Source organism: Bombina bombina, chromosome 3 (genome assembly GCF_027579735.1).
Source record: "Bombina bombina isolate aBomBom1 chromosome 3, aBomBom1.pri, whole genome shotgun sequence".
NCBI lineage: Eukaryota > Metazoa > Chordata > Amphibia > Anura > Bombinatoridae > Bombina > Bombina bombina.
Window position 1 is genome coordinate 1,248,015,783 of NC_069501.1, and position 26,216 is coordinate 1,248,041,998.

Consider the following 26,216-nt stretch of genomic DNA (forward strand, 5'->3'; position numbering starts at 1 on the left):
TTGTTAGTGTGTGTGTGTTAGTGTGTGTGTTTGATAGTGTGTATTTGATAGTGTGTATGTTTGATAGTGTGTGTGTTTGTTAGTGTATGTATGTTTGTTAGTGTGTGTGTTTGTTAGTGTGTGTAGTGTGTATGTTTTTTAGTGTGTGTTAGTGTGTGTAGTGTGTGTGTTTGTTAGTGTGTGTTTGTTAGTGTGTGTGTTTGATAGTATGTGTGTTTCTTAGTTTGTGTGGGTGTGTTAGTGTGTGTAGTGTGTGTGTTTGCATGTGTGTTTTTGTTAGTGTGTGTAGTGTGTATGTTTGTTAGTGTGTGTTTGCTAGTGTGTGTAGTTTGTATGTTTGATAGCATGTATGTTTGTTAGTGTGTGTGTAGTGTGTATGTGTGTGTTAGTGTTTGTAGTGTGTGTATTTGTTAGTGTGTGTGTTTGATAGCATGTGTGTTAGTGTTTGTAGTGCATGTGTTTGATAGTGTGTATGTTTGTTAGTGTGTTAGTGTGTGTAGTGTGTTTGTTAGTGTGTATGTTAGCATGTGTATTGTAAGTGTTTGTTAGTGTGTGTGTTAGTGTGTGTAGTGTGTGTGTTTGTTAGTGTGTGTGTTTGATAGTGTGTGTGTGTGTGTGTTTGTTAGTGTGTGTGTGTTTGTCAGTGTGTGTGTTTGATAGTGTGTGTGTTTGATAGCGTGTATGTTTTTTAGTGTGTGTATATATTTGTTAGTGTGTGTGCCTGTTAGTGTGTGTAGTGTGTATGTTTGATAACGTGTATGTTTGTTAGTGTGTGAGTGTTAGTGTGTGTAGTGTGTATCTGTTAGTGTGTGTATTAGTGTGTGTGTTTGATAGCTTGTGTGTTTGTTAGTGTCTGTGTGTGTGTTAGTGTGTGTGTGTTAGTGTGTGTGTGTATGTTTGCTAGTGTGTATATTTGATAGCATGTGTGTTTGTTAGTGTGTATTGCGTATGTTTGTTAGTGTGTGTGTGTTAGTGTGTGTAGTGTGTGTGTTTGATAGTGTGTCTGTTTGTTAGTGTGTGTGTTAATGTGTGTAGTGTGAGTGTTTGTTAGTGTGTGTTTGTTAGTGTATGTATGTTTGTTAGTGTGTGTGTGTTTGTTAGTGTGTGTAGTGTGTATGTTTGTTAGTGTGTGTGTTTCTTAGTGTGTGTGTTTCTTAGTGTTTGTGTGTTTGTTAGTGTGTGTGTATGTGTGTGTTAGTGTGTGTATTTTTTAGTGTTGTGTTACTGTGTGTGTTTGATAGCGTTTGTGTGTTTTAGTGTGTAGTGTGTGTTTGATAGTGTGTATGTTTGTTAGTGTGTGTAGTGTGAGTGTTTGTTAGTGTGTGTAGTGTGAGTGTTTGTTAGTGTGTGTAGTGTGTGTTTGATAGTGTGTGTTTGTTAGTGTGTATGTTTGATAGCGTGTGTGTTTGTTAGTGTGTGCGGTGTGTATGTTTGATAGTGTGTGTGTGTTTGTTAGTGTGTGTGTATGTTTGTTAGTTTGTGTGTCTGTTAGTGTGTGTAGTGTGTATGTTTGTTATTGTGTGTGTTTGTTAGTGTGTGTAGTGTGTATGTTTGTTAGTGTGTATGAGTGTGTTTTTGTGTGTGTGCTAGTGTGTCTTTTTGTTAGTGTGTATGTTTGATAGTGTGTGTTTGTTACTGTGTGTATGTTTGTTAGTGTGTGTGTTTGTTAGTGTGTATGAGTGTGTATTTGTATTAGTGTGTGTGTGTGTGCTAGGGTGTCTGTTTGTTAGTGTTTGTGTGTTTGTTAGTGTGTATGTTTGATAGAGTGTGTGTTTGTTAGTGTGTTTAGTGTGTGTGTTTGTGTGTGTAGTGTGTGTGTTTGATAGTGTGAGTGTTTGTTAGTGTGTGTGTGTTAGTGTGTGTGTTTGATAGTGTGTATTTGATAGTGTGTATGTTTGATAGTGTGTGTGTTTGTTAGTGTATGTATGTTTGTTAGTGTGTGTGTTTGTTAGTGTGTGTAGTGTGTATGTTTTTTAGTGTGTGTTAGTGTGTGTAGTGTGTGTGTTTGTTAGTGTGTGTTTGTTAGTGTGTGTGTTTGATAGTGTGTGTGTTTCTTAGTTTGTGTGGGTGTGTTAGTGTGTGTAGTGTGTGTGTTTGCTAGTGTGTGCGTTTGATTGCATGTGTGTTTTTGTTAGTGCGTGTAGTGTGTATGTTTGTTAGTGTGTGTGTTTGCTAGTGTGTGTAGTTTGTATGTTTGATAGCATGTATGTTTGTTAGTGTGTGTGTAGTGTGTATGTGTGTGTTAGTGTTTGTAGTGTGTGTATTTGTTAGTGTGTGTGTTTGATAGCATGTGTGTTAGTGTTTGTAGTGCATGTGTTTGATAGTGTGTATGTTTGTTAGTGTGTTAGTGTGTGTAGTGTGTTTGTTAGTGTGTATGTTAGCATGTGTATTGTAAGTGTTTGTTAGTGTGTGTGTTAGTGTGTGTAGTGTGTGTGTTTGTTAGTGTGTGTGTTTGATAGTGTGTGTGTGTGTGTTTGTTAGTGTGTGTGTGTGTGTTTGTCAGTGTGTGTGTTTGATAGTGTGTGTGTTTGATAGCGTGTATGTTTTTTAGTGTGTGTATATATTTGTTAGTGTGTGTGCCTGTTAGTGTGTGTAATGTGTATGTTTGTTAGTGTGTGTTTGTTACTGTGTGTAGTGTGTATGTTTGTTAGTGCATGTGTTTGTTAGTGTGTATGAGTGTGTTTTTGTGTGTGTGTGCTAGTGTGTCTTTTTTGTTAGTGTGTAAGTTTGATAGCGTGTGTTTGTTAGTGTGTGTGTTTGTTAGTGTGTGTTGTGTGTATGTTTGTTACTGTGTGTAGTGTGTATGTTTGTTAGTGCGTGTGTTTGTTAGTGTGTATGAGTGTGTTTTGTGTGTGTGTGCTAGTGTGTCTTTTTGATAGTGTGTAAGTTTGATAGCGTGTTTGTTAGTGTGTGTTGTGTGTATGTTTGTTAGTGTGTGTTTGTTACTGTGTGTAGTGTGTATGTTTGTTAGTGCATGTGTTTGTTAGTGTGTATGAGTGTGTTTTTGTGTGTGTGTGCTAGTGTCTTTTTTTTTAGTGTGTAAGTTTGATAGCGTGTGTTTGTTAGTGTGTGTAATGTGTATGTTTGTTAGTGTGTGTGTTTGTTAGTGTGTGTTGTGTGTATGTTTGTTACTGTGTGTAGTGTGTATGTTTGTTAGTGCGTGTGTTTGTTAGTGTGTATGAGTGTGTTTTGTGTGTGTGTGCTAGTGTGTCTTTTTTATAGTGTGTAAGTTTGATAGCGTGTTTGTTAGTGTGTGTTGTGTGTATGTTTGTTAGTGTGTGTTTGTTACTGTGTATAGTGTGTATGTTTGTTAGTGCATGTGTTTGTTAGTGTGTATGAGTGTGTTTTTGTGTGTGTGTGTGCTAGTGTCTTTTTTGTTAGTGTGTAAGTTTGATAGCGTGTGTTTGTTAGTGTGTGTAATGTGTATGTTTGTTAGTGTGTGTTTGTTAGTGTGTGTTGTGTGTATGTTTGTTAGTGTGTGTTTATTACTGTGTGTAGTGTGTATGTTTGTTAGTGCGTGTGTTTGTTAGTGTGTATGAGTGTGTTTTGTGTGTGTACTAGTGTGTCTTTTTGTTAGTGTGTAAGTTTGATAGCGTGTTTGTTAGTGTGTATAGTGTGTATGTTTGTTAGTGTGTGTAGTGTGTATGTTTATTAGTGTGTGTAGTGAGTGTGTTTGTTGGTGTGAGTAGTGTGTGTGTGTGTTTGTTAGTGTGTGTAGTGTGTATGCTTGTTAGTGTGTGTGTTTGTTGGTGTGTATGTTTGTTAGTGTGTGTTTGCTAGTGTGTGTAGTATGTATTTTTAATAGTGTGTATATTCGTTAGTTTGTGTGTTTGTTAGTGTGTATGAGTGTGTGTGAGTTGAGTAGCAATTAAACCAAAATGGAAGAGGTATAGCAAAGAACTTGTGCCCTCATAGAAATGTATGGAAATTATGCACTCTGTAACATGAATAGTGTAGTGTGCACTATACTACGCATGATAAATATTAACAATGGACCAGAGAAAACATGCAAGCACTGTAGATTGCACTGCAGTGATATTTACTCTTTATGCCACTCATATTATTACACTCAAATTGCAATATGGCCCATAGTGATTTATAGTATAATGCCTTTGTATAAGCTGGATCATATCAGAGAAAATTAGAAATATTCACCGGGAAAAAATAGAAGAGTTGAAAATAGCAAATTAAACTGTCTGTTTTTCTATATTGTATTTGCCAATCTAATTCTCAAGTGCACTTGTGGGCGTCAGTGCTGTTAAATGGACTTTCTGCTAGATTTAATTTTCTGTACACAAGCAAACGGTTAGATTTAGAGTGCTGCGTTAGCCGTCAAAAGCAGCGTTAAGGGGTCCTAACGCTGCTTTTGGTCGGCCGATGGTATTTAGAGTCGTGTAGGTAAGGGTCTAACGCACACTTTCAAGCCGCGATTTTTCCATACCGCAGATCCCCTTACGTCAATTGTGTATCCTATCTTTTCAATGGGATCTGCCTAACGCTGGTATTGGCTGAAGTGAGCAGTAGAGCCTCTACCGACAAGACTCCAGCCGCAGAAAAAAGTCAGTAGTTAAGAGCTTTCTGGGCTAACGCCGGTTTATAAAGCTCTTAACTACTGTGCTCTAAAGTACACTAACACCCATAAACTACCTATGTACCCCTAAACCGAGGCCCCACCACATCGCCGCCACTATAGTAAAAAAATGTAACCCCTAATCTGCCGACCGCACACCGCCGCCACCTACATTATCCCTATGAACCCCTAATCTGCTGCCCCTAACATCGCCGACCCCTATATTATATTTATTAACCCCTAATCTGCCCCCCCCCAACGTTGCCGCTACCTTACCTACACTTATTAACCCCTAATCTACCGACCGGACCTCACCGCTACTCTAATAAAGTTGTTAACCCCTAAACCGCCGCACTCCCGCCTCGCAAACCCTATAATAAATAGTATTAACCCATAATCTGCCCTCCCTAACATCGCTGCCACCTAACTTCAAGTATTAACCCCTAATCTGCCGACCGGACCTCGCCGCTACTATAATAAATGTATTAACCCCTAAAGCTAAGTCTAACCCTAACCCTAACACGCCCCTAAATTAAATATAATTTTAATCTAACAAAATAAATTAAATATTATTAACTAAAGTATTCCTATTTAAATCTAAATACTTACCTGTAAAATAAACCCTAATATAGCTACAATATAACGTATAATTATATCGTAGCTATTTTAGGATTTATATTTATTTTACAGGCAACTTTGTATTTATTTTAACTAGGTACAATAGCTATTAACCTCTTAAGGACATATGACGGAATTTTTCCGTCATAAATCAATTGAGCAAACTGAAAGCTGTGTCCTTAAAGGGTTAAATAGTTATTTACTATTTAATAGCTACCTAGTTAAAATAATTACAAAATTACCTGTAAAATAAATCCTAACCTAAGTTACAATTAAACCTAACACTACACTATCAATAAATAAATTAAATTAAATAAATTAACTAGAAGTACCTACAATTACCTACAATTAAACAAACTAAACTAAATTACAAAAACAAACACTAGATTACAGAAAATAAAAAAAGATTTCAAGAATTTTAAGCTAATTACACCTACTCTAAGCCCCCTAATAAAATAACAAAGCCCCCCAAAATAATAAACGTCCCTACCCTATTCTAAATTATAAAGTAACCAGCTCTTTTACCAGCCCTTAAAAGGGCTTTTTGCGGGGCATGCCCCAAAGTAAACAGCTCTTTTTTCCTGTAAAGAAAAACACAATACCACCCCCCAACATTACAACCCACCACCCACATACCCCTACTCTAACCCAAACCCCCCTTAAATAAACCTAACACTACCCCCCTGAAGATCTCCCTACCTTGAGTCGTGTTCACACAGCCGGGCACTGATGGACCAAAAGAGGACATCCGGAGCGGCAGAAGTCTTCATCCTATCCGGGCAGAAGAGGACATCTGGACCGGCAAACATCTTCATCCAAGCGGCATCTTCTATCTTCATCCATCCGACGAGGAGCGGCTCCATCTTCAAGACCTCCGGCGCGGAACATCCTCTTCCTTCCGACGACTACCGACAAATGAAGGTTCCTTTAAGGGACGTCATCCAAGACGGAACAGCCAATAGAAAGCGAGCTCAATCTGATTGGATGATTGGATCAGCCAATCTGATTGAACTTGAATCTGATTGGCTGATTCAATCAGCCAATCAGATTTTTCCTACCTTAATTCTGATTGGCTGATAGAATCCTATAAGGCAATCGGAATTTGAGGGACGCCATCTTGGATGACGTCCCTTAAAGGAACCTTCATTCGTCGGTAGTTGTCGGAAGGAAGAGGATGTTCCGCGCCGGAGGTCTTGAAGATGAAGCCACTCCTCGTCGGATGGATGAAGATAGAAGATGCCGCTTGGATGAAGATGTCTGCCGGTCCGGATGTCCTCTTCTGCCCGGATAGGATGAAGACTTCTGCCGCTCCGGATGTCCTCTTTTGGTCCATCGGTGCCCGGCTGGGTGAACACGACTCAAGGTAGGGAGATCTTCAAGGAGGTAGTGTTAGGTTTATTTAAGGGGGGTTTGGGTTAGAGTAGGGGTATGTGGGTTGTAATGTTGGGGGGTGGTATTGTGTTTTTTTTTACAGGCAAAAGAGCTGTTTACTTTTTAATTTAGAATAGGGTAGGGACCGTTATTATATTGGGGGGCTTTGTTATTTTATTAGGGGGCTTAGAGTAGGTGTAATTAGCTTAAAATTCTTGTAATCTTTTTTTTATTTTTTGTAATTTAGTGTTTGTGTTTGTAATTTAGTTTAGTTTATTTAATTGTAGGTAATTGTAGCTACTTGTAGTTAATTGATTTAATTTATTTATTGATAGTGTAGTGTTAGGTTTAATTGTAACTTAGGTTAGGATTTATTTTACAGATAATTTTGTAATTATTTTAACTAGGTAGCTATTAAATAGTAAATAACTATTTAATAGCTATTGTACCTAGTTAAAATAAATACAAAGTTGCCTGTAAAATAAATATAAATCCTAAAATAGCTACAATATAATTATTCGTTATATTGTAGCTATATTAGGGTTTATTTTACAGGTAAGTATTTACATTTAAATAGGAATATTTTAGTTAATAATATTTAATTTATTTCGTTAGATTTAAATTATATTTAATTTAGGGGGGTGTTAGGGTTAGGGTTAGACTTAGCTTTAGGGGTTAATACATTTATTAGAATAGCGGTGAGCTCCGGTCGGCAGATTAGGGGTTAATACTTGAAGTTAGGTGGCGGTGATGTTAGGGAGGGCAGATTAGGGGTTAATACTATTTATTATAGGGTTTGCGAGGCGGGAGTGCGGCGGTTTAGGGGTTAATAACTTTATTAGAATAGCAGCGAGGTCCGGTCGGCAGATTAGGGGTTAATAAGTGTAGGTAAGGTAGTGGCGACGTTGGGGGGGGCAGATTAGGGGTTAATAAATATAATATAGGGTTCGGCGGTGTAAGGGGCAGCAGATTAGGGGTACATAGGTATAATGTAGGTTGCGGCGGTGTACGGAGCGGCAGATTAGGTGTTAATAATATAATGCAGGTGTCAACAATAGCAGGGGTGGCAGATTAGGGGTTAATGAGTATAAGATTAGGGGTGTTTAGACTCAGGGTTCATGTTAGGGTGTTAGGTGCAGACTTAGAGAGTGTTTCCCCATAGGAAACAATGGGGCTGCGTTGGGAGCTGAACACTTCTTTTTTCCATGGTTTCCTATGGGGGAATCGTGCATGAGCACGTTTTAGATGCTTACCGCTACCGTAGGCAACGCTGGCATTGAGGGCTGAAGTGGCGGTACATTAGGCTCAACGCACCCTTTTTGGAGCCTAACGCAGCCCCTCAGACAACTCTCAATACCAGCGTTGTCTTAAGGGTGCGTTGGGAAAAAAAGCGGCGTTAGCTACACGGGTCTTTACCAACAAAACTCTAAATCTAGCCGATAGCTATTTTATGCCTACTAAGTGCACCTTTATTTTGTATGTTTAATAGAAGAAATGTTGTGTGAATTTCCTTTTTTTTTTTGTCAAATACTTTTATTGTAATATGTACAACTATAGTCAGCTTTGTACTTGCAGGACTGTAATGTGATGTGTATTGAACTCCTCAGCTGACAGCAATTTATTAAATAGATACGCTGTATCCTTTGGGATTATATATATATATACATACAAACACACAGGTAGAAAACCCTTTCTCCAAACTGCTTGGGTAAAGGGCTGAATAATATATTTATTACTGAGCCCTGCTGGTGTATGGATAAAAAATATTTGGAAAATCATTACCACACTTATAATACATTATGAGCATGACATAAAACGTGTCCACAATTTAACCTTTTCATGCACATGCGCTAATCAGTAAGGCATGCACACAAAATAGGTGTCCCAAACAATACAGTTACATTGTGTACACGAATTAACTTTTTAGGGCTAGACTAAAAGTGGAGCGCTAAACTATCCTGCACCTGCAAACGGGGTTCGAGGGTGTGCGATAATTAACCAACCCTTACAAGTGGCTGGCTATTGCTACTACGAGCAGTACAAAATAGAGGGCATAATAGTTTTTTATTTTAATAAAATGTAGCATTTTTTTTAAAATAAAAAATAACTGCATTAGGCAGTTTTGGGGCTTTAAAGTTGGTGGGAGTGTGATGGAAAAAAACAGCACTGAAAAGTGCCTTTACATAGCGGTCTTTGGGAACTGTGTCTTCCCAGTAAATATATATGTATATATTTGTGTTAATGTATGTATATACACATATCAACACATACATATATATATATATATATATATATATATGTGTAAAAATGCTGCCCGACGCTGCACAAGTCCTCCCCTTCGCTGCGTGAGGTTCTGATGCTGTCTGTCGGCATCAGAATGAGGCTCCCATAGGAGCCTATAGAAAGCGCTCTCGTGAGTGCAATGCTTCCTAGCAATGCAAAGGCAAGCTCGCATTCACATAATGATTTACTTGTTATACCAGCGACCGTTATTGTCTGCTAATATTACAGTGAAGCGTTAATATCTCTTGCACTAGCCCTTAGTGCGCACAATATAACTGTATAATGCGGGCCCCAGTCTCCTTCTCCCTTAGGCGCGAGTACCAACAACATGAGTGTGTAATACCAACCTGTCAGTGACAGGAATGCCAGTTGAGGATATGGCTGGGGATGAAGAAAAATCCTGTTGAGAATATGGTAAACCAACGTGATGATATCTAGGTATTGCGCACTGCTGCCCAGGATGATATACAAGGTTCTTTGTTCATATTTCACTAGGGAGGCAACATATTGCACAGCGGAACTGAGGAGGAGACTGGGTCCCTTATTATACAGTTAGATTATGCGCACAAAATAATTTGTATGTGTGCACAATGTAACTGCATTGTTTGGGACACTTATTTCGTGCATACGCCTTACTGATTAGCACGTGTGCACAAAATAGTTATATTTGATATGTCATGCTCACAATGTATTACAGCACAATAACAAATTAATTTTTCTTTCCTTCAATGTGACATTGGTGGGGCTCCGGTGTATATATATACATTTATATATATTTATATATATATATTATACACACACACACATATATATATATACTGTATATATAATGTTATATTTTATATATGACTCTTTAACTGTATCACACACTATTTTTTCATTTCAGTTATTTTGTATTGCATTATTTTATGAATGTATAATTGAACACATATTGGTAAACATCCAGAATGCATTGCCACATAATAACTACAAATGCTGCACTATACTCTCACCGCTTGACATTCCGTTTAAATCAATTTTGATAAACAGCACCAGTGACCCAGAAACAAGAAGGGAATAGCTCTCTATTTAATGAAAAGGTGAAAAAGAGGTGCCTTATGAACACAAACTCATTAATAGCGGTGACTGGCATTAGTGCAAATTGTCTGACCTATGTGGTTTAGAAACCTCTTTACCATGTAATTCAATGTTAAAAATAATCTTCCTTACTTACTGGAAATCAGTCTGCAAAGGGGTAATTATTGGAATCTTGACAGTGTTATTATATACATCAAACTTCAAACAGATTCAACATCCGATGTGCATGAATTTACATTATGTAGTTGTAGTGACCCTTAAAGGGACTCGAAAGTTAAAATGAAACTTTTATGATTTAGAAAGAACATGCAGTTTTAAAAGATTTTCCAATTTATTTCCGTTATTAAATTACATAGTAATATAGTAGATAAGGTTGAAAAAAGACTGAAGTCCATCGAGTTCAACCTATACAAATCTAAAATATTTACAAAAAGCTCCAGTTAAGCTTAAATAACCCCATTAAAATGTGACCCATTTAATACTAGCAATCATATCCATGAATTTTGTTTATATACAGAAATTTATCCAGACTATTTTTAAATGTATCTATGGTATTGGCATTCACTAACTCCTTTGGTAATGAGTTCCACAATTTTATTGCTCTTACAGTGAAAAAACGTTTCCGTTGCAGGAGATTAAATCTCCTTTCCTCCAACCTTAAATTATGACCTCTTGTCAGAAACAATTTTCTTGGAATAAACAGAGCTTCTGCCATCTCTGTATATGGGCCTTGAATATATTTATATAAAGTAATCATGTCACCTCTCAAGCGCCTTTTTTCTAAAGAAAACAGACCCAGTTTGGCTATCCTCTCCTCATAGGTTAATTTCTCCAATCCCCTTATTAGCTTTGTGGCCCTTCTCTGAACTTTTTCTAGTTCTGCAATATCTTTTTTAGCAATTGGTCCCCAGAACTGCACTCCAAACTCAAGGTGAGGTCTTACCAGGGCTTTATATAATGACAGAATTATGCTTTCCTCCCTTGAATCAATGCCTCTTATAATACATGCTAGTATCTTATTAGCCTTTGAAGCCGCTGCCCTGCATTGTGCACCCATCTTTAGCTTGTTATCTATTACTACTCCCAAATCCCTTTCCTCCTGTGTTTGGCTAAGTCTTGTCCCATTTAAAAAATACGTAGCCTGCTTAAATTGTGCATAGTCTTTCTATAAGCACACTTTCTGAGGCGCCCAGCTACTACTGAGCATGTGCAAATGTTCACAGTCTATACGTGAATGAGTGTGATTGGCTGATGGCTATAAGATGATACAGGTGACAAATGGAAGGACATTTTTTTAATTTGTCAGGAAAAAAATCTACTGCTCATTTAAAATTCAGACTAAGCGCTATTGCATTTTTTATTATGCACATGCTGATTATGCATTTCTACTGGTCCTTTAAGACAGTGATACAAATTAGTCTTGTGTTACTAAGATAAATAATTTTAGCATTTTAAGAGACATGAGCATCAGCAAATGTAGGGGTTAATGAAATCACAAGACTCAATGGGGCCTATCTATCAAGCTCCGAAAGGAGCTTGAGGGCCCGTGTTTCTGGTGAGTCTTCAGACTCGCCAGAAACAGCAGTTATGAAGCAGCGGTCTAAAGATCGCTTCTCTATAACCCTGTCCGCCTGCTCTAGGCAGGCGGACAGACATCGCCGGAAATCAACCCAATCGAGTATGATCGGGTTGATTGACACCCCCCTGCTGGCAGCCCATTGGCCGCAAGTCTTCAGGGGGCGGCGTTGCACCAGCAGCTCTTGTGAGTTGCTGGTGCAATGCTGAATACAGAGGTAACAAGAGAGGAGGAGAGAAGGAGGTCATGAGCAGACTGAAAGGAGGGCGAGTATCTGGAGACTAGGTCGGAGATATAGGGTGGAGCAGTGTTACTGAGAGCTTTAAAAGTTAGAGTCAGGATTTTATGTTTTATTCTGGAGGTTATAAGAAGCCAGTGAAGGGACTGGCAGAGAGGTGCAGCAGATGAGGAGCGACGTGTAAGGAAGATCAGCCTAGCAGAGGCATTTATTATGGATGGGGAGAGGATGGAGTTGCAATAGTCAAGGCGGGAAATGATTAGAGAGTGGATTAAAGTCTTATTTGTGTCATATACATTTATATTTTTAATTTGCTGCCCAACTCTGCACGATTTACCCTCTTCACTGCGCTAGGTTCTTTGCCGTGTCTCACGCCATCAGTATAAGGTTTCCATTGGAGTCTATGGTAGTGCTCTCTCCTGAGCACAAGGCATCCAGGCAATGCAAACGCATTTGTGTGTGCTGGTATTACTGAGTGGAGCACAAATATTGCGATTGTGAAAACGCAATTTTTCTCTCCACTCATAATTTAGGCCTTAGTGTTTAATGTCCCTTTACCCAAACCAACGCAACTCTTTCCCCAATTCCTGAAATTTTTTTGGTGCCAAAAGACACAAACAAATGAACAAATCAGTTTTTTCAAGTAATCATTTATTTTACGGTAATGTATTTGGCTGTTCGTGTATTCAGATGAATTAGCATTTGTCGAATGCAGATCTCTGGTTATCAGAGTATGGTTTTAATTTAAAAAAAAGTGTTTCATTTTATGAGGTTTAATAACTTTTGTTAAGAGGAAGGTTTGTAGAATTAATGGGCGGGTAAAATGGACAGGGTCAAATGTATGACATGTCTTGAGACTTCACAAGCAAACCCGTGGTATGTGTGTTAAAAATGCATACCAAAAACACGAGACCTCAGCAACATGTAACCAGCAAAATATTTAATGAGTTAAATGCCCCAAAAGTCCTTATACCAAAGCATGTTCCAAGCAATTGATTTAAAGGGGGATATTTATCAAAGCCTCAACTATGCTGAATTCGCCGGCAACAATACGCTCGCCTAACAACGTGGCTGCGGACCTGAATACGATCTTCATATTTATTAAAAAAGCCGGCAAAAAGCAGCGCACCAAGTACGGGGTGATGAGCATCGGACTGTTGTAAACTAGCAGTCATCGATCTCGCTGCTATTCGGCATTTTCCCAACTTTATTTATACCCTGTCACTAAACGCTGCAACTATACTAAAATGTTTAACCCCTATCCCGCCGCTCCCGGACCCTGCCGCAACTTTAATAAAGTTATTAACCCCTATCCCGCCACTCCCGGACCCGCCACCACCTAAATAAATGTATTAACCCCTATTCCACCGCTCCCGGACCCTGCCGCCACCTAAATAAATGTATTTAACCCTATTCCTCCACTACCGGACCCCGTCGCCACCTAAATAAATGTATTAACCCCTATTCCCCCACTCCTGGATTACACCATCACCTAAATAAATGTATTAACCCCTATCCCGCCGCTCTCGGACCCCGCCGCCACCTAAATAAATGTATTAAACCCTATTCCGCCGCTCCCGGACCCAACCGCCACCTAAATAAACATATTAACCCCTATCCCGCTGCTCCCGGACCCCGCCGCCACCTAAATAAACGTATTAACCCCTAAACCTCCCACATCACTACCATTAACTAAACCTATTCACCCCTAGACCGCCAGCCCCCATTTCACCATAAACTAAATTAAGCTATTAACCCTTAAACCTAACAACCAGCTAACTTTACATTAAAATTACAACATCCCTATCTTAAAATAAATTAAAACTTACCTTTAGAATTAAAATAAACTATATTAAACCTACTCTAACTATTATACTACTATTACATTAAACTACCAATTAAATTAACTATATTACATATTAAAAAACCCTAACCCTACTCAAATTATTTAAATCTACTATGACTAAATTACAAAAAAAAAAAACACTCCCAATAGGAATGCAAGGGACGCCATCTTGGATGACGTCACTTGCATTCAAGTTCCAGTTTACAGCGGTGACCGTATTGAAGAGGAGCTCCGCGGGGGATGTCTTCAGGATGGACCCGCTCCGCGCCAGATGGATAAAGATAGAAGAGGCTGCATGGATGAAGACTTCGCCGGATGGATGACTATAGAAGAGGCCGTCTGAATGAAGACTTTTTGCTGCCCGGATGAAGAATTCTTGCCGGCTGGATCCTTCAAGCGGAACTTCAAAAACTGTAAGTGGATCGTCGGGGGTAAGTGTTAGGTTTATTTAAGGTTTTTTTGGGTGGGTTTTATTTTTAGATTAGGGTCTGGGCAGGTAAAAGAGCTAAATGCCCTTTTAAGGGCAATGCCCATATAAATGCCCTTTTCAGGGCAATGGGGAGCTTAGGTTTTTTAGATAGGCTTTTTATTTCGGGGGGTTGCTTGGGTGGGTGGTGGGTTTTACTGTTGGGAGGTGTTTGTATTTTTTTTTTTTTTTACAGGTAAAAGAGCTGATTTCTTTGGGGCAATGCCCTGCAAAAGGCCCTTTTAAGGGCCATTGGTAGTTTATTGTAGGCTAGGGGTTTTTTTTCATTTTGGGGGGCTTTTTTATTTTGATAGGGCTATTAGATTAGGTGTAATTCATTTTTATTTTTGATACTATGGTTTGTTCTTTTTTGTAACTTAGTGGAGTTTTTGTAACTTAGTAATTTTTAATAGTAGATTTAAAAAATTTAGTAGGATTAGGGTTTTTTAATATGAAATATAGTTAATTTAATTGTGAGTTTAATGTAATTGTAGTATAATAGTTAGGGTAGGTTAATTAATAGTTTAATATAGTTTATTTTAATTCTAAAGGTAAGTTTTCATTTATTATAAGATAGGGATGTTGTAATTTTAATGTAAAATTAGCAGGTTGTTAGGTTTAGGGTTTAATATCTTAATTAAGTTTATGGCGATGTGGGGGCTGGTGGTTTAGGGATAATAGGTTTATTTAATGGTAGTGATGTTCGAGGCCAGAGGTTTAGGGGTTTATACGTTTATTTAGGTTGCGGCAGGCCCGGAAACGGCAGAATAGGGCTTAATATATTTATTTAGGTGGCGGCAGGGTCCGGGAGCTGTGGAATAGGGGTTAATAATTTTGTTTAGGTTGCGGCGATGTTGGGCGGCAGATTAGGGTTGTTTAGACTTGGGGTTTATGTTAGGGTGTTAGGTGTAAACGTAACTGGTATTCTACCATATAAATGGGATATCTGGCAGCATCGAACATAAGCTTTCGCTGCTTTCAGACTCCCATTGATTCCTATGGCATCCGCGGCCTCCAGGGTGGCGGATTGAAAACCAGGTACGCTGGGCCTGAATAGCCCCAAGCGGACCTGTTAACTATTTGATAACGTTGAAAAAATGTCAAATAGTGCCAAATGTTTATTCGGAACATCTGTAATGACGTAAGCATCGATCTGTGTCGGATTGAGACCGGCGGATCATATGTTATGTCACAGATTTCAAATTTTGCCGGTCTGTAGGCTTTGATAACTAGGTCGAATCAAGCTCGCCATAATTACGCTGCAGAATTCCAGCGTATTTGCAGTTGACAGCTTGATAAATATCCCCAAAGGGACAGGAAACCCCCCCAAAAAATTTCATGATTCGGATAGAACATACAAATGTATCCAAGTTTTCAATTAACTTATATTATCAACTTTGCTTCATTCTTTTCTTATCCTTTGCTGAAGGAACAGCATTGCACTACTGGCAGCAAGATGAACACATCTAGTCAGCCAATCACAAGAGGCAAATGTGTGCAGGCACCAATCAGTAGCTAGCTCCCACTAGTGTATGATATTTGTGTATTCTTTTTCAACAAGGGATACCAAGAGAACGAAGCACATTTGAAAATAGAAGTGAATTTAAAAGTGTCTTAAAATTGCATGCTCTATAGGAAACATGAAAGAAAACATTTGTGTTTCATGTCCCTTTAATGAGTTACATCACCACAACAGCATGCCTTGTATCAGAGGCAAGTACTCAACTGGTTTAATGAGGTATATGATCAAAAACAACCACAACATCCCCTTTAAAAGAACTGCAAACCCTCCAAAAAATACTTCACATCAAACATTTGTATCCAGTTACCTGGTAAATAAATGATATCAACAAATAACAAAAAGTGCCTCATACTTTTTACATTATACCCCCCAAAAAATTCCACATTAGATGCAAGTCCACAAACTCCCCTTTAATAGATTATACATCTCAATTCCCAGCACCGCACCCCTAATGTAAGATGCTATAACATCATAAATGTGTCTAGCTACCCCTTTAATAAGGGACATGCCCACAAAACTGGGGTCAGAAGCTCACAGCAGTATCTTTGATATTTTTAACCCCCAAACATATTCACAAATAAAAGCAGAACCCAGCAATGTATTTAAAAAGTTACATGAAAAATAAAGGCATTAAATGAGGTGAAATGACCAAGACACATTTTGCTTTCAGTATATAACCCAGAGTTACCTTTTATGAATTTTTTCTTCCAGATTTTCAGCACAGAAAGCTTTTACTTCATAATCCACACCACAAGCCTAGGAAAGAAGAGATACAGATATAAAGAGATAGAATAATGTGTTTTGCTACAGAATAATGATGCTCCATGGATTGAATATCGCCACGGAAACTGTATTTTGCATTCAAGTGCATTCAAAATGCCATTTAAAATAATGCATAGGGTTATAAAAAGAGCTAGGATTAGAAACAGGACAGGTTTTTTTGTTGGGTAATAGGATTAGATTTACAATTAGTGATATTGTTAATGTTAAAGGGATATTGTACTGTGAAATGTTCTCCCCTTTAATGTGTTCCCAAAGGCCCATTTTTTTCCTGCTCCTTTACCTTTATTTTGTCATTTCAAAAAGTTGTGTTTGACTGCTGAATCCACCACATAACATGTGACTTGAGACCTCCCAATGACCCATTTTCCTGCTGAAGTGTATTAAAATGTTTACTGAAAATATCAATATTGCAGTATTCTGTAAACAGGCAGCAAGATAAATCAACCTCCCAGATGGTTTTGCTCAATGAACTCCCACCCATAATTTACATTTGAATACCTAACTATTGGCCTATAGAGGTAGATAAGATAGATGGGTTTGCTCTACCTGTACCTTCAGACAATTTGAATAGGAATTTTCTCAAGAACAATGAGCAAAACCAGTTATTTCAAACAAAGAAATAAACATATGGGATGGATAGTCCATACATTTCGTTAATACTCTCCAGGTCACAGCTAGGGTTACCACTCAGCTAAATGGTGCATATAATTAGAGCTTGGGTAAGCTTAGGTTTATGGTCAAGGTTAGGGAAAGGATTAAATGAACACTTTAAATGCTCTGATTAGTTAAAAAAAAAAAAAAAAAAAAAAAAAAAAAAAAAATTCCTTTCTTTTGGCTTTACCTATATGTTTAACCACTGTCGCGCCGTGGTTAAACATATAACCGCTTTACCTGTTGCTAGGGACGCGGCGCTTGCTGCTCGTTGCCTAGGGGGGAGTCTGTGTGCGGCAGTGACATCATCGCCGTACGCTCCTTCCTTCCTGATGCCGGTCTGGATTCCTCCTGTGGCACAAACCCTGCAGCTATGTAAGTACTTCACTTACATTCACCTGTGCCCAAGTATTGGTGTTACTTTCTGTTCTCCTGGGTGTTATTGTTGCTATATTGCTGGATTGATATACTGCTGCTGGACTCTGCTTGTCTGACCACTCTGCCTGTTAACTCCTAAATTGCTGGATTGATATACTGCTGCTGAACTCTGCTTGTCTGACCACTCTGTTAACCCCTAAATTGCTGGATTAATACACAGTACTGCTGCTGAACTCTGCTTGTCTGACCGCTCTGTCTGTTAACCCCTTGATTGCTGGATTGATATACTGCTGCTGATCTCTGCTTGTCGGACCACTCTGTTTGATTAACCCCTATTGTCCTGGATTACCTCTCTGTTGCCAAACCCTGCCTGCCTGACCATTCTAGTGGTTTACCCTTGGACTGCTTTAATTCCTTGCCTGTTGCCGCCGAAGACTTCCCTGCCTGTGGTGAGTGCCACCTACCTCATCTTGTGAACTTTCTCTGCTCTGGGATATTCCCTATCATTCCGGCTCGACGCCGGGATAAGAAGACTACTGGCCAAGTTCGGTCTGATAGTGGAATATCCCACGAGCATTACATTATACTTGGGCCATGGATCCAAATGAGGTAGCAAGAGCGGTTTATCTTCAGGGACAGATGTTGGGAACCCATACCACACAGTTGCAGAGTCTTGATTACAAACTAGAGGCTAGAACCGTTCAACTCTCTGCACTAGTTGCAGCAAGCAATACCACTCCTGTTGTTGTACCGCCAGTCTCTGCTTCTAGTACTGCGGCTTCTTCCCCTGTTTCTGGAAGCAATCCCTAGATACCATTGCCTGACAAATAAGAAGGTACCACTGATTGCAGGGGTTTTCTTAACCAGTGCAGGCTGCAATTCAGTGACGATCCTTGCACCTTTCATTCTCACCAATCAAGGGTTACCTTTATAATTTCCTTACTGAAAGACAAGGCCCTAGTATGGGTCTCTCCCCTTTTGGAACAGAATGCTCCGCTCATGCATGATGCTGATGCATTCATTTCTGCATTATCTTCTGTCTTTGGGACTTCTGGCCGAACCTCTGCTACTGAATTTTCTCTCCTGGATCTCCGCCAGGGCAATAGAACTGTGGCACAATTCCCCATCGAGTTTCGCACCTTGGCACTTGAAACCACTTGGGATGGCATTCGGGGATTCGCCCTTCCTCCTCTCCTGCTGGCTTCTTTTTTGTCAGTAAGAAGGATGGTGGGCTCAGACCCTGCATCGACTACAGGGCCTTGAACAACATCACTATCAAGAATCGCTATCCCATTCCTTTGATCAACAAACTCTATGACTCACTCCAGAATGCTCGCTTCTTCACCAAGCTGGACTTAGGTGGGGCATACAATCTGATCCGTATCTTTCCAGGCCACGAATGGTAGACCGCCTTAAACACTAGATCAGGGCATTATGAATATCTCGTAATGCCCTTTGGGCTGTGTAACATCCCTGCAGTCTTCTAGGTATGTTAACGATGTCTTCCTCAATTGCACTGTCATTGTCTACTTGGATGACATCCTTATTTTCTATTCCACTCTGGAGGAGCATCATAAGCACATGAGACAGGTACTTCAACGTCTCAGAGACAATTCCTTGGTAGCCAAACTAGAAAAATGTGAGTTTGACCAAGTTTAGATCCAGTTCCTTGGTTATGTCATTTCGAAAGAAGGTTTTGCCATGGATCCTGCTAAACTCACCACAGTTTTAGAATGGCCTCAACCTACTTCATTAAAGTTACAGAGATTCTTGGGGTTCTCCAATTATTCCCGCAAGTTTATAAAGAACTTTTCTCAAACAGTCGCTCCTCTCACGGAACTGACAAAATGGAACAAAAACTGTAAACATTGGTCCCCTGAGGCCATATATGCCTTTACTCGTCTAAAAAAGGCCTTCTGTTCTGCTCCTGTGCACCACCATCCTGATCCTGGCCTACAGTTCACTTTAGAGGTTGATGCCTCCGAAATAGGGGCTGGAGCAGTTTTAACCCAAAGGGTTCCTTTAACCTCCAAGCCGCATCCTGTAGCCTTTTTCTGTAAACGCTTTACTCCTGCTGAAAGGTATTACAATGTGGGTAATAGTGAACTCTTAGCCATTAAGATAGCCTTGACTGAATGGCATCATTGGTTAGATGGCACCACAAATCCCATTCAGATTCTCACCAACCAGAAGAATCTGACTTACCTAGAGACTGCTCATCGACTGAATCTTCGACAGGTCAGGTGGGCTTTGTTCTTTTCCCGTTTTAACTTTGTGGTATCCTATCTTCCTGGAACCAAAAACAAAAAGGATGACACACTTTCTCGTCAGTTTCCTCACTCAAGTGATTCCTCTGAAGCTCCTATTGAACACATCATACCTCCCTCCTTTGTAGTTGCTCAACAGAATACCACCCTTTTTCAAAGACTGCAATGTGCCCAGTATAGTAAACCTCCTGAAGCTCCCGTAGCTTACGATATCTTTTGAACCTAAGCACTCCTGTGTTGTCCTGGGCTCATGATAGTAAACTCTCAGGACATCCTGGTTTAACAAGGACTTTCAAGCATCTTTCCCAGCATGTATGTTGGCCTACTATGAAGTCTGACACTCAGGATTATGTGAAAGCCTGCACAACTTGTGCTGCCAACAAAACTCCCCAATCCTTGCCTCCTGGCTTGCTCCAACCATTGTCCATTCTCAAACAACCATGGACTCACATAACAATGAATTTCATTGTGGACCTTCCTCCTTCTGACCACCATACAGTTATCTAGGTTGTGGTGAATTGCTTTTCCAGACTAGCCCATTTTGTACCCCTAAAAATTTTTTGTACCCCTGCCCAAGAATTATCGTCTCTTTTTCTCTTGTATGTGGTATGACTTCATGGCATTCCTGTGAATATTGTTTCCGACAGAGGTCCACAGTTCATCTCTACCTTTTGGAGAGCCTTTTGTAAGTTGACTGGAACCACTGTTTCCTTATTTTCTGGCTACCATCCTCAGACCAATGGACTAACTGAGAGAGTAAACCAGGGTCTTGAAGCCTACCATAGAGCCTTTGTCAACGCTCCAACTGGTCTGAGTTGTTACCCCTAGATGAGCTGGCAAGAAACACTCATTTGCCCTTTTCTCTTCGATGTTCTCTGTTTCAAGCCGCAAGAGGGTATCAACCTTGTGTCTTCCCTCTTTCTGCTCAGTCCACTGGGGTTCCTGCTGCAAGCCGACACGTTACTGAACTCACCACTCATTAGCAACGTATTTGCTCTCAGCTATGTTCAGCTGTCTCTAGATATAAAAAGTTTGCAGATCATCATAGAGCTTCTGTACATGCCATTTCAGTAGAAGAACGTATTTGTGTCTCTACTCGACATATTCGTCTACGTCAACCCTGTCACAAATTGCGCATACACCCAGTCTTCCATATCTCACTACTCAAGCCTTACATCAAGAAGGCTCCTCCTCCTCCGCTCCTGGTCCATGGTGACCCTGGATATAAGGTTGCTAAGATCCTGGACTCCAGATACAGGCGCAGACAACTGCAGTATCTGGTACATTGGAAGGGTTACTCTGTGGCAGATCGTTCCTGCCCGTGATGTGAATGCTCCATCTTTGGTCTCCAAATTCCATGCTGCTCATCCTTTGAGGCCGACTCTGGTTCCGGGAGGGAACCCTAGAGAAGGGGGTTATGTCGCGCCATGCCGCTGTAGCTGTTGCTAGAGACACAACGCTTGCTGCTCATTGCCTAGGGGGAGTCTGCTCCTGTCTGCGTACGGCGATGATGCATGCTCCCTCCTTCCTGATGCTGGTCTGGATTCCTCTTGGGGTGCAAACCTTGCAGCTATGTAAGTACTTCACTTACATTCACCTGTGCCCAAGTATAGGTGCTACTTTCTGTTCTCCTGGGTGTTATTGTTGCTATATTGCTGGATTGATATACTGCTGCTGAAATCTGCTTGTCTGACCACTCTGTCTGTTAACCCCTAAATTGCTGGATTGATATAGAGCTGCTGAACTCTGCTTGTCTGACCACTCTGCCTGTTAACCCCTTAATTGCTGGATTGATATACTGCTGCTGATCTCTGCTTGTATGACCACTCTGCCTGTTAACCCCTTGATTGCTGGATTGATATACTGCTGCTGATCCCTGCTTGTCTGACCACTCTACTTGATTAACCCCTATTGTTCTGGATTACCTCTCTGTTACCAAACCCTGCCTGTCTGACCACTCTAGTGGTTTACCCTTGGACTGCTTTACCATTGAAAAACCCTGCCTGCCTGACCATTCTAGTGGTTTACCCTTGGACTGCTTTACAGTTGCCAAACCCTGCCTGACCATTCTAGTGGTTTACCCTTGGACTGCTCTGATTCCCTGCCTGTTGCTGACGAAGACTACCCTGCCTGTGGTGAGTGCCATCTACCTCATATTGCGAACTTGCTCTGCTCTGGCATATTCCCTATCATTCGACGCCGGGATAAGAAGACTACTGGCCAAGTTCGGTCTGATAGTGGAATATCCCACGAGCATTAAAACCACTGCCAATTCACAACTGTGCTGTAATGCCACTCTAGATTAAGGTTCAGTTGTTGAGAAAATGAGAAGCAGGCATACTTGTGTATGCTTTTATCACTGGTTGTATACCCATCTGGAGCTGAGATGGTCCAGAAGTGCAAGTTTGGGCTAGATTTGCACTTTATCCCTGCTAGACTTCGACTTTTTGTGCGCGTCGGGAAGCCTGCATTACAAGTTAAAAGCAAAAAGTTTTAATTTACGCACTAACCTGATTTGCGCAAAAAGCCAAACTTGGAATATTGCAATATTGCAAAAAAATGAGACAAAGATAAATAATTTCAGAACTTTTTCCACCTTTAATGCGACCTATAAACTGTACAACTCAATTGCAAAACAAACTAAAAACTTCTAGGTGGAGGGAAGTAAAAATAAAAAAATAAAATAATATGGTTGCATAAGTGTGCACACCCTCTTATAACTGGGGATGTAGCTGTGTTCAGAATTAAGCAATCACATTCAAAATCATGTTAAATAGGAGTCAGTACACACCTGTCATCATTTAAAGTGCCTCTGATTAACCCCAAATAAAGTTCAGCTGTTCTAGTAGGTCTTTCCTGACATTTTGTTAGTCGCAACCTACAGCAAAAGCCATGGGGGCATATGTATCAAGCTCCGTATGGAGCTTAATGCCCCGTGTTTCTGGCGAGTCATCAGACTCGCCAGAAACAGCAGTTATGAAGCAGCGGTCACAAAGACCGCTGCTCCATAACCTGTCTACCTGCTCTGAGCAGGCGGACAGACATCGCAACAATACAACCCGATCGAGTATGATTGGGTTGATTGACACCCCCCTGCTGGCGGCCTATTGGCCGTGAGTCTGCAGGGGGCGGCGTTGCACCAGCAGCTCTTGTGAGCTGCTGGTGCAATGATGAATACGGCAAGCTTATTGCGGATCAGGTCCGCTCATAACTAGAGGCCATGGTCTGCAGAGAGCTTCCAAAGCATCAGAGGGATCTCATTGTTATAAGGTATCAGTCAGGAGAAGGGTACAAAAGGATTTCCAAGGCATTAGATATACCATGGAACACAGCGAAGACAGTCATCATCAAGTGAAGAAAATATGGTTCAACAGTGACATTACCAAGAACTGGATGTCCCTCCAAAATTGATCACAAGACGAGAAGAAAACTGATCTGGGAGGCTGCCAAGAGGCCTACAGCAACATTAAAGGAGCTGCAGGAATAGCTGGCAAGTACTGGCTGTGTGGTACATGTGACAACAATCTCCCGTATTCTTCATATGTCTGGGCCATGGGGTAGAGTGGCAAGACAGAAGCCTTTTCTTATGAAAAAAAAACATTCAAGCCCGGAAAAATTTTGCAAAAACACATCTGAAGTCTCCCAAAAGCAAGTTGCAAAAGGTGTTCTGGTCTGATGAAATCAAAGTTGAACTTTTTGGCTATAATTCCAAAAGATATGTTTGGCGCAAAAACAACACTGCACAGCACCAAAAGATCACCATACCCACAGTGAAGCATTGTGGGGGCAGCATCATGCTTTGGGGCTGTTTCTCTTCAGCTGGAACTGGGGCCTTAGTCAAGGTAGAGGGAATTATGAACAGTTCCAAATACCAGACAATATTGCCACAAAACCTTCAGGCTTCTGCTAGAAAGCTGAACATGAAGAGGACCCAAAGCATACATCCAATTCAACAAAGGAATGGCTTCACCAGAAGAAGATTATAGTTTTGCGATGGCCCAGCCAGAGCCCAGACCTGAATCCAATTCAAAATCTGTGTGGTGATCTGAAGAGGGCTGTGCACAGGAGATGCCCTCGCAATCTGACAGATTTAGAGTGTTTTTGCAAAGAAGAGTCAAGATGCGCCATGCTGAAAAACTCATACCCAAAAAGACTGAGTGTTGTAATAAAATCAAAAGGTGCTTCAACAAAATATTAGTTTAATTTAGTTTAATCAGTTCTTTTTTTTTTTTTTTACTTCCCTTCACCTAAAAGATTTCAGTTTGTTTTTCAATTGAGTTGTACAGTTTACAGGTCGCATTAAAGGTGGAAAAAGTTCTGAAATGATTTATCTTTGTCTCATTTGATTACATCACTGAAACCTGACATTTTAACAGAGGTGTGTAGACGTTTTATATCCACTTTATATATATGTATTTATGGATTTGTATGTCTGTAATACATATACACATATAAATACATAAACACATGTACACACATATACACACACATATAAATACATAAATACATGTACACACATATACACACACATATAAATACATAAATACATGTACACACATATACACACACATATAAATACATAAATACATGTACACACATATACACACACATATACACACACATATACATATCTAGACATGTATACGTATGTAGCTCTATTTTAAAGCTCTTTTTCCTCCCTGAGACCTCATATCTTTGAGCCCTTATAACTTTTTTATGCATTTATTTTATTAATATGTTTTATCAGACAGTGTTCTTATGAGTAAAACTGTACTTTTAAATGCATCTTTGATGTTTTTTGTGCAACTTTTTATCTTGCTTAACAGTTAACCAGAGCTGAGGTTTCACTATCTTGACACATTAAATTGTGCTAAAGCAAACACGTTTACTTTCAACTCATAATACAGCACTACTTCCAACATGCGCAGAGACGCTAATCGCTATAAACCCCTTTTCACTCACGTGCAACTGTTAGCACCACTCATTTGGCCTCTAGTTATCAACGTGTCTACTTACCTGCCTTTGCCGGCCCAATACGCCCACCTAAGCTTGTCTACCATCGCCGCCGCGGACATGAAAATCTCGCCAAAGTTATCAAAAAAGCTGTCAAAAAGCCGCGCACCAAGTACGGGGCGATGAGCAGCGAACTGTGATAGTTATCACTCATCCGATCTCGCTGCTCTTCAGCTTTTCTACAGGTTTATTGTAGACCCCGCCGCAACTATAATAAATGTATTAACCCCTAAACCGCCACTCCCGGAGCCCACCGCCACCTACATTATACCTAGTAACCCCTATCCTGCCCCCCCATACCGTCGCCACCTATAATAAAAATTTTAACCCCTATCCTGCCAATCCCGGACCCCTCCACAACTAAATAAATTGTTTAACCCCTAAACCGCCGCTCCCGGCTCCAGCAGCCACCTATATTAAACTTATTAACCCTAATCTGCCCCCCTATACCGTCGCCACCTATAATACATTTTTTAATCCCCTATCCTGCCCCCCCTACATCGCCGCCACTAAAATAAAATTATTAACCCCTAAACCTAAGTCTAACCCTAACCCTAACACCCCCCTAACTTAAATATAAATTAAATACATCAAAATATTATAACTCTTATTAACTAAGGCCTAGATTTGGAGTTTTGCGTTAGCTGTGAAAACCAGCGTTAGAGGCTCCTAACGCTGGTTTTAGGCTACCTCCGGTATTTGGAGTCACTCAAAAAAGGGTCTAACGCTCACTTTACAGCCGCGACTTTTCCATACCGCAGATCCCCTTACGTCAATTGCGTATCCTATCTTTTCAATGAGATTTTTCTAACTCCGGTATTTAGAGTCGTGTCTGAAGTGAGCGTTAGAAATCTATCGACAAAACTCCAGCCGCAGGAAACAAGTCAGTAGTTAAGAGCTTTCTGGGCTAACACCGGTTTATAAAACTCTTAACTACTGTGCTCTAAAGTACACTAACACCCATAAACTACCTATGTACCCCTAAACCGAGGTCCCTCCACATCGCCGCAACTCGATTAAATTTTTTTAACCCCTAATCTGCCGACCGCCAACTACGTTATCCTTATGTACCCCTAATCTGCTGCCCCTAACACCGCCGACCCCTATATTATATTTATTAACCCCTAATCTGCCCCCCACAACGTCGCCGCCAGCTACCTACACTTATTAACCCCTTATCTGCCGACCGCAAAGCGCCGCCACCTACGTTATCCTTATGTACCCCTAATCTGCTGCCCCTAACACCGCCGACCCCTATATTATATTTATTAACCCCTAATCTGCCCCCTCAACGTCGCCTCCACCTGCCTACATTTATTAACCCCTAATCTGCCGAGCGGACCGAGCGCTACTATAATAAAGTTATTAACCCCTAATCCGCCTCACTAACCCTATAATAAATAGTATTAACCCCTAATCTGCCCTCCCTAACATCACCGACACCTAACTTCAATTATTAACCCCTAATCTGCCGACTGGAGCTCACCGCTATTCTAATAAATGTATTAACCCCTAAAGCTAAGTCTAACCCTAACACTAACACCCCCCTAAATTAAA

General features: G+C 40.3%; 1 protein-coding gene across 2 annotated transcripts in view; it reads right to left on the reverse strand.

Annotated features, from left to right (window-relative positions):
• Positions 1-26,216, reverse strand: part of ARRB1 (arrestin beta 1) — a 621,679-nt gene that overhangs the window by 108,987 nt on the left and 486,476 nt on the right. For both annotated transcript variants that reach the window (XM_053708767.1, XM_053708768.1), the window contains exon 7: positions 16,256-16,323. In XM_053708767.1, the coding sequence (XP_053564742.1) occupies positions 16,256-16,323 (68 nt within the window). The remainder of the gene's footprint in view (positions 1-16,255; positions 16,324-26,216) is intronic.